An 8,795-nucleotide genomic window follows, 5' to 3' on the forward strand; every position below is an offset into this window, starting at 1 on the left:
TGAGGGACTGGAGTTGAGAGAGAAATGAGACAGTCCTCTCTCTCTCTCAATCTCTCTCTCTCACACACGCACAACCACACCCCATCCTAGTAAAAGTGTCAACCCATGGAGGGTTTTGCACCTGCACGTAACACCCTCATGCACACACCCCGGGGCGCTCCCTCCTGTTCAGTCTGCAGAGACCCACCCCACCCTCCCCACAAGCCCTCTCCACTCATTTCCAGCCTCCCCCATCCCACGTGGTTTCTCCCCCTCCATCCCGGAGTTGGAGGCACCAAGAAAGAGCAGGCGCCGGGTGTAGACACCTGGCAAAATCACAGGACAGTCAAACCGACAGGCAATCACACAAAGGATCCCAGTGAGAGGATCCAGGGGCTCCTTCCTTCTGCGGTTTCCTCCAGCAACCCCCCCCCCCCAGGCTTTCTTCCACTGTCCCCCGACAAAGAGTCACCGAGCCCAGTTCAAATCGATTGTTTTATTGACTGTTTACATACAGACGCCTTTAGAAAAGGGCGCGGGCTCCAGGGGGGCTACTCCGCCCCGGGCCGCACTTGTGCTGCGCTTGGTGGACAGGGGCGGTCTCGACGCCCGAACCCCCCAAACCCAATCCCGACGTGTTCCTTCAAGAACGAAAAAAGTACCCCCCACCCCGCCCCAGTCGCCGCGCCGCGTCCACCCTCCCATCCCCTCCCTCTCCGCCCACCTGCCTGCCCGCCCGCCCCCCTACACTACACGGTCACACTTTACAGAACACAGACTTCTCCTACAGAGCACGCTCGTCTAGGACTATACGTCAGGCAAAAACTGTTCCTGTGGAAGGAGGGGCGGGGCGGGGAGACTGGAGGACCTAGGGGCTTTTCTCCATCCGGATCCCGCTGCGCTGTCACACGCCAGCTTTGTGCGAAACAGGGTGCAAGCGCTTAAGACAGGCCGCGTCCAGGAGGCCGCAGTGTGCTTCCTTTGTCACACTCCCCCACCCCCCGCCCCCGCCTCGTCCAACCGAGGTCTGGGCCACGTGCAGCAGCGGAAGCGGAGCTGTCGAGTGCTTGGATCTCTGAAACCCCCAACTCACCCACAACGAAATTCACCCGGGACCAAGCCCACACTCTCCTCATTAAAAGGGAGGGCGGTTCCGCGGCGCTTAAGTTAGCAGAGAGGGAGAGAGAAAACGGATTCCCCGCCCCCCCTCCTCTCACGCACACCCAATTTTCCCAGAGGCTGGGAAGGGAGTGTTAGTTAGCACCAGACCCGGAGTGTCGTTGTCCTTTGGAAAAAAACAAAAAACGAAAATATGAAAATCAGAGTGTGCAGCTGAAAGGCGCCCCAGGCACCGGGCTTGGCTCCAGCTGATCAGAAGCGGATTGGGGAGGGGGGGGGGGGAACAGACGGGTTTGTTTCCCGGTCGGAAGGGGGCTTTGAAACTAAAACTAGGGAGTTGCTACCGAGTCCTGACTTCCGGGACGTGCACCCCGGAAAGGGCGGAGTAGGGGTCCAGGCAGGACCCTACAGCGGTCCACGCAAGGGACATCTGCTGAGGGTCCCAGAATGACTCCCTGCCACAGCGTTACCACCGGATGTTTCCAACGTCTTCTCCCGTTTCCTCTGGTTCCAGAGCCCACGGTGGGACAGGCTGCAGAGCAGATTTCGCAGATAACAATTGCGGTGGGAATGGAGAGGTGTGGATTTCGCTTCCCAGTCCGTGGGTAGAGCTAGTAACCGTGCTTGCGGTGGTAATGGAACTGAACCCACAAGGACAAGGACAGTAGTGGGCGGCCTGGGACTGCTGAAGTCGCCCCACTCCCCACTGGAAGTCCCCAGTAGTGAAGATCGGGTCTGGTAAAGGGGCGGAGTAAGTGAAGGTTGCGGGTGGGGGGTGGGGAGGCTTACGTCCTGCCAGCCCTAGGCTTCAGCTCCCAGGTACCCAAGGTGGGGGATGGGAATGGGCGGGCCAGTCGGGCTGGGGGTTCAGCCTGCCGTCTGCCTGTAGTTGCCATTAATCTCCTGGGCGATGTTGACCGCCTCTGCGCCCAGGGGCAGCCGATCACTGTATTCAGAGCCCGCCTCGAACTCCTCTTGGTTGGCCTTGGACTGGGACTCCACCAGCGAGCAGGCCGCCAGGCTCTCCTCCCTCTGCAGGTCCCCACCTGGGTCCCCCTGCTCCGCGTCTTCATCAAGGCCCTCCCCGGGAGCCTCCTCGGGCTCCACGACGTCTGCCTCACCGCCTGCCGGGTAGCTTTTCTCGGACTCGAGGTAGGACGCACGGGGGTCAAAGTCTGCGGCGATGCGTTTCTCCATGGGGTCAGGGGCCTGGGGTCTCAGTATAAGACGATAGGGCTTACCCGGGTGTTTGGCCAGCAGATGGCAGCAGGCGGCGCCCAGCAGGGGCACGGTGGCCAGCACCAGGAGGAACACGCTCACCGCCACGATAACCAGCAGCGAGGGCAACTCCTTCTTGGTGGCAAACACCACTTGCACGTGGCAGGCCTCGCCTGCCAGCGCCAGGCACACCGAGTAGTTGGTGCCAGGCCGCAGGCCGCGGAACCAATAGGCGTTGACGCCCTCCTCCACTCGCGACCACTGTACAGCTGCGCCGCCCCCCGCTGGGCACAAGTAGAGCAGGCGCAGCGGCCGCCGTCCCGGCCGCCCGGCTCCCCCAGCCCCGCTGGGCCCAGATCCCCAGCGCGCCGCCAGCGGCGTCAGCTGCACCCGAGCCTCACGCTCCGCCACGTCCAGCGCGATGACGCCCAGCTCAAAGACGTGCTGCTTGAGCTCTGCGCTCTGATTGAATGCGTGGTTGGACACGTACCGCGAGGGGTCCCCGTGGCCACAGCGTTGCTCCTCCACCGGATCTGCAGAGACCTGGTCTTCTGCCTCCTCTCCCTCACCTGCCTCCTCCTCCTCCGGCCCCGCCTCCGTCTCGCCCAGGATGCTAACCCGGACCAGGCCTGGGCCTTTGATTTTACCCTCGGGTTTGGAGGGTAGGACGCTGTTGCCCCGGCCTTTGGCTGTGGACTTGCGCTCAGAAGTAGGGGCCTGCCCATCAGAGTCTCCCCCAGAGCCAGGAGCGTGTTTTGGGGGCCCAGAAGCCGCCACTGCCACGCGTAGTGACGTGGAGTTGGCACCCAGCTCGTTGTAGGCACGGCAGGTGTAGACACCTGCTTCCTTGGCACTCAGGAGCGGAACCAATAGGGAACCGTTTGTGAGGGCCAGGAAGCGTGGGTTGGCTGGGGGTGCGGGCCAAGCGGGTGCCGGAGTCGGGATTGGGGCCTCCGTCTGCGTTGGCCCGTCCCCATCTCCTTCCTCCTCTCCGTCTTCCGCCGCATCCGCGTAGTCCTCCCCGCTCTGGACCGGAGGCTCTAAGACCACGGTGCCACCCGGGATCTGAAGTTGCCATTGCAGGCGGGGCGTGGGATGTCCTTCCGCGAAGCAGTGTAGCAGGAGCGCTAGGCCCGCGGGCCAGGGGCTGTCCGGTGCCTCAGGCGGTGGTTCAGCACTCAGACGCACGCTGGGTGGTGCACAGGACAGGGCGGGCAGGCGGTGCACCGGCACCCCCTGCAGCGCGGGAGGCGAGGCGCACGCGATGGAGTCGGGCTCGGGTAACGAAACCCTGGTGTTTGCGGCCCAGGCCTGCAGCCACACAAGGCTGCAGCCGCAGTGGAAGGGGTTGTGATAGAGTTGCAGATGTGACAGCGCGCTAAGCGCGTCGAAGGTGCCAGGGGCCAGTGTACGAAGGCGGTTGTTGTTGATGCGCAGGGAGCGCAGGTCGGGCAGCGCACCCAGTGCGTCCCGGGGCAGCGAGCCCAAGCGGTTGTGGTTCATTTTGAGCAGCTGCAGCGCGCTCAGGTTACGGAGGTCGCTCCACGGGAAGCTGGATATGAGGTTGTGGCTTAGGTCGAGGTTCTTGAGCTGGCTCAGCACCGCCAGCGTGCCGGGCTCCACCGTGCGCACCTCATTGTGCGCCAGCCACAGCGACGTGACCTGCGTGACGTCGGCGAAGGCCCCACGCCGCAGCACGGTGATCTTGTTGGCCGACAGACTAAGCGTGGTCACGTTGGCCGGCAGTCCTTCTGGCACCTCGCGCAGCTCCTTGTAGGCGCAGTCGGCGAACTGGTGTGCATACTTGTCCACGCAGGCGCACGGCTCTGGGCAAGCTGCGGCCCCTCCTAGCAGAGCCCAGGCCAGCCACAGAGCCCGCAAGCGCACCATCGCGGATCCTGCGGATGGAAGCCGGGGTGGGGAAGAGGGGAGAAGGTGACTTATGAGCCCCAGCTTTCCTCCCCTTTTAAGCGCTGCCTCCGCAAACCCATCTAGGGCAGGCCCTGGGGTTCCGGTAATCTCTGTGCTCAGGAGTCTCTCTCCCACACGAATGGGGCTCAATGGAAATCTCAGGATTCAATGCATCCTCTCTCAGGGCCCTGATTTCCGTTTCTAGCGGATTTATGCCTCGCTTTCCACCCCCCTACTTGCTCGTTCAGTCTAGCAGTGGTCCTTCCAGAGGCTCTGCAGCTCACCTGTCTGTCTGCTCTTGGGCTCTACCCTGGCCCCGTGTGTTTCTGAGCCTTCGTTTAACTCCGTGAGGAGGATACACAGAGAAGGTATTTTTGTCCATGACCTGTCGTCCTTCCTCCAACACTTTGTCCCCCGCACAGCACTCTCGCGCACACACCCAGACAGCACACAGCAATACAAACACACGCTGGGGCACCGCCATCCAACCGCAAACTTTTACAGGGTTCACAACACATTTCCTAGCACAAAACCACAAAGACATGGACACACTATACTCTGGAGACCTCATTGTTCTTTCAGCTGAACTTTAACATCAGGACAGCGTTTTCCCTTGTGTGCTTTCCTGTTCATTGTGGGAGCTGACAGACACAAGGACACATGTCCTCACACGAACTGACCCACACTCAGGGACACAGGTGCGCACTTGCGCACAAAAGCCCTCCACTGAGACTGAAATCCCAGCTGATGGGCAATGCCCACAACTTGCGGTGGGTGGCAGGAGATGGGACCCCTGGCAGCAGACTCGAAGCCCCCCCCCCCCTCCCTCAGACACCAAAGCAGCCTGCCCTGGGCTGCAACTCCCTGGAGGGGCCAGCCGAGGTTGCTATGTCAACTTCCGACTGAGGAAGGAGATCCTCCCCCAGGCAGGGACCTTGAGCATTGAGGGGGATGTCACTAAAGATTCCCTTTCCCATCCCCGAAGAACGCAGGCGAGGCAGCTCCCAGAGGGCGTTGGGGTCCCCAACCGACGGGTCATGGGGGCTGCCACTAGCTAAGGAAGTAGGAGACGGTGTAGGATTCCGCCCCTTTTCTGCAGCTCCACGATGCCTGAGCAACCCCTCCCCGCCCAACAAAAACCTTCTTATCCCCAGCCACACAAACCCACTTAACGCAGACCACCCCGCCCCCCGCCGCCGCCCCCCACCCCAGCTCCCCTCTAGGACTCCTGGCAGGTTGGGCAGAGCCCCTCCCACCCTCCCGTCCTTAGGAACCCAGGTTCCCCACGCCGCCTTTGGTCCGGGGAGAGGACCCCTCCCCACCCCTCCGTGGACGCCCCCTGACAGCGCCAGCGGGGTATGGCACCCTAGGCGGGATCTGCCCACACCGGGGTCGAGCTTGTGGGGCGGCCCCCGCGGCTTACCCGCTGCTGACTCTCTGAGCGCTGCCCTCGGGCTGCAACCCCTTCTCCAGACTGATGTCTCGGCGCCCAGACGATTGCCCAAGGGCGCTTTCCACATCTGTTGCTGGCTGTGGAAGACAGGGGAGGGGCAGAGAAAGGGACAGGTAATTGTGGGGACTGCCCGGGCCCTGAGGTCCTGCTTCAGTTTCCCTTTCGCATCTGTCCCCCCCCCCCACCCCCCACCAGGTCTGTCTGGCCGCAGACTGAACAGAGTCCTCGCGCGCTCCCGGGCGCAGCAGGGATGCGCACAGCCTCTCCCGCCTCCCGCATCGCCCACATTTGTTAAAACCTTAGAGGCTCTCCCCGAGGCTGAGACGCGTTGGTCTCAAGGGGCGCCCCCACACCCACCGCCCTCGTCTGGGCTCTTCCCAGTTCACCGCACACGCATAACCCGCGTCCCTCCGCACTTACACATCTTGCAGGCATTGTCCCTGTGCCTAATCACACCGCCCCCCCCCCCCAGGTTCAAACACATTTCGTACAGACACACGCAGACCTTCACACCCTCCGCCCAGTCGACCTTCACATGTTAGAATTGTCCCTCATCCTGTAATAATAACCGAGTCAATGTGTTGAGCCGTCCTTGCGTTCACACTCATTTTCAAAGGCACGCCTTCACGCGGGACACTCACCCTCTCCCCCTCCCGCGCGCACACACATTCACGTTCACTCACCCTCACTCGCGGGTCCCGCCAGGGCCGGTGAGCTTCGCTGCTAATTGAACGCGAGCCGCTTTTACGCCCCGCAACACGTGAGACAAACCATCTTTGAGGAATTTGGGGGAAGGCAAGAAGCACGACTGGGGGGAGGGCGTGTCTTTGCCTTTAAACTCTTTTTGCAAATGCGGGCTGTGGCACAGACAGACCAGGAGTGAGTAGGGACCCGCTGAGCTGCGCGCAGCCGGGCTCGCGCGGACCCTTCCTTCCCGCACTCCCCTCCCCACTAGCAGCCTCCTCCCCGAAGCCACGTTCAACACGATGCATAATTGATAGTGTTAGCAGAGCGCCTCACCCTCCCTGCTATTTTTGCCAGGATCTGGGTGGATGCAAGCCCTGGTCTCCCCCGCCCCCCACCAGTCCAACCCGAAGACTGGAACGCACGACCCCGCGGGGCGCGCGGGGAAGCGACGCCTCCTCCCCAGCCCACCGCCACCCTGCCCAGCCTCTTAAGCCCTACTCTTTAAGTCTCATCTTTTGTAGCAAAACCAGCGCTTGAAGCCCACAGCCCCACACGCCTGCCTGTGCGCCCCGCGGGGTGCGGCGGGTGTGCGGTATCAGCCTCTGCCTCCGCAGAAGGCTGGCCTGGGCGCACCCACGCGCCTCGCCCTCAGGTCTTGCCAGCCACAGGCGAATGGGGCACCGGGGCTGCGGCAGACCGAGGCACCACCGAAAGGGATGGTTACAAAACGTCCGCTCCTCCCGAGCAGTGTGGGCTGGGTACTTAAGGCCCGAGGCTCTCTCTCCCCGTCCCTCCCTCGCCAACATCTTCACAGCCTCACCACCAAACGCGCCGTCAACCCCACACACTATCCCCCGATGCCTCCGCGGCCCGCCACCGCCAGCATGTCTCACACCCTCACACAACAGCCGGCCTCGGCAGATTCGAATACTCGCTGTTCCCGACTCTCGCTCCCTGTCTCTGGCGAAACCCCGACATTTCTTTTAGCGACGAGGAGGCGGAGGCGCAGGAATGTCGAGGCATTTGGCTGAAACTCGATGTGTGTCTCCCGCACTGCCCATAGCAGCCCTGGAGACAGAGTTGCTGGCCAGAATCGAGTAAAGGGGAAGGGAAACAGGCTCCCGGAGACACGCAAACGCCCCCCCCCCCCCCCGCCTCTTTCCCCGGTCCTTTCTGTAGACATTGAGCTCTCGGGGCACACGCGGCCCCCAAGCCCGCACCTCGGGCCGTAGGGTTCTCTGGCGGTGGGTCGATGGCGCGGGTTTGGGGCCTCTGAGGAGATCAATCTCCTGATTTGAGTGTTGAGCATTTTAATGAGCTAGGGAAGTGGGGAAGAGAGACGCACGAGGAGCGCTGCAGCTAAAGAGACCACCCGACCGGGCGTTCCGAGGATCCTTTGTAAATTAAATATGAACGGACTGGCGCACGCCTACTCCGCATCCCTCCCCCTCTCTTACTCTTGCGGCCGCTGCTGGCGGCGTAGCGGGCTGGGACCAGACAGCTCGTACGGATCAGAATTTAGAACCCAGAACTTCACTCCACTTCCTTGGGTCTGTGGTCCCCACGGACGACCTAGGGGGAGGACACAGGGGAGCTCTGAGAGGGGAGGTGTCTTCAAGGAGGGTGGGAGGGTGAGGGCACCTTGACCCTGCGGTGGACACTGCGACGGCCCCCTAGTCTGGGGATGAGTCCCTGCGGTTGGGCCAGGGAGTGGCGCGGCTGGCTGGCCAGGCACAACCTCTTTGTCTGCAGAGCAAGGGGTGGGGGGGCGGATTGGGAACGCTGAGGGGGCGGTTCTGGGAGCCTCGGTCCTAGAAGAGGGGTCTGGGAGGCGAGGGACCAGTAGCGAGGAGGGAGAGGCAGGCCCGGGATGGCGGCTCCTGGAGACTTCCTCGGGCGGGGGCGGGGGCGGGGTGGGGGGAGGGGCGCCTGCCCTAGAGGCGGGGACCGAGGCTGCGACTCGGAGGCGCACAGCTTGTGGACCCCCGACTCAGTTTTCACCTCTTTTTCTGGTCCTTTATGCCTTCGTCGAGGAGGCGGACAGGTAGGCAGGTGGGCAAGGGACAATTTGGAAGCGCTGATGGACTGGAAGACAGAGACTGGAGAGTAGAAGGGAGAATGGGCTCGCTTATTCTCTGCGGAGAGCTTCCCAGGACCGCAGGGACCCGCCCCTCCAGCGTCCCAGGAACCTACGGGGCCCACGGGCCAAATAAGACCCCTTTTCCTTGGCTCACTTGCCAGGGATGCAGAAGCCCGGAGAATTTGGCAGAGAGACAGGGCTCCAGGGGCCAGGAGGGCGCCTATGGATGTGGTGGCCACCCAGGCGAGGGCGCAGACTCCCGCGGGCCCCTGCGACTCCCGCCCACTCTCCAGCAAGCGCTTTTGTTCCCCGAGCCTACCCGGGGGGAAAGACAACCCTTACCCCCGC

At 62.7% G+C, this 8,795-nt stretch overlaps 1 protein-coding gene across 4 annotated transcripts; it reads right to left on the reverse strand.

Annotated features, from left to right (window-relative positions):
• Nucleotides 1–460: 460 nt before the first annotated feature.
• Nucleotides 461–8,551, reverse strand: ISLR2 (immunoglobulin superfamily containing leucine rich repeat 2). Of its 4 annotated transcripts, none has more exons than XM_060618090.3 (4): nucleotides 8,369–8,551; nucleotides 7,825–7,939; nucleotides 5,651–5,757; nucleotides 461–4,214 (listed from the first exon to the last, which is right to left on the reverse strand). In XM_060618090.3, exons 3-4 carry the CDS (start codon nucleotides 5,745–5,747, stop codon nucleotides 1,966–1,968), a joined length of 2,346 nt encoding a protein of 781 aa, XP_060474073.2. In that variant the 5' UTR covers nucleotides 5,748–5,757; nucleotides 7,825–7,939; nucleotides 8,369–8,551; the 3' UTR covers nucleotides 461–1,965. The 4 variants fall into 4 exon arrangements, with proteins under 4 accessions (XP_060474073.2, XP_060474071.2, XP_060474072.2 ...); XM_060618088.3 differs by lacking the exons at nucleotides 7,825–7,939; nucleotides 8,369–8,551 and adding exons at nucleotides 6,364–6,537; nucleotides 7,188–7,432; XM_060618089.3 differs by lacking the exons at nucleotides 7,825–7,939; nucleotides 8,369–8,551 and adding an exon at nucleotides 6,186–6,302.
• Between the last annotated feature and the right edge of the window lie 244 nt (nucleotides 8,552–8,795).

This window comes from Panthera onca, chromosome B3, assembly GCF_046562875.1.
Source record: "Panthera onca isolate mPanOnc1 chromosome B3, mPanOnc1 haplotype 2, whole genome shotgun sequence".
Classification (NCBI taxonomy): Eukaryota; Metazoa; Chordata; class Mammalia; order Carnivora; family Felidae; genus Panthera; species Panthera onca.

What these genes read in the sequence shown, in the direction of transcription:
- ISLR2 (XM_060618090.3), bottom strand. Translation starts at nt 5,747, where the DNA reads ATGTGGAAAGCGCCCTTGGGCAATCGTCTGGGCGCCGAGACATCAGTC. An exon ending in GCTCAGAGAGTCAGCAGCGG is followed by an intron (nt 4,215 to 5,650) that starts GTAAGCCGCGGG and finishes TTCCATCCGCAG; the next exon opens with GATCCGCGATGGTGCGCTTG.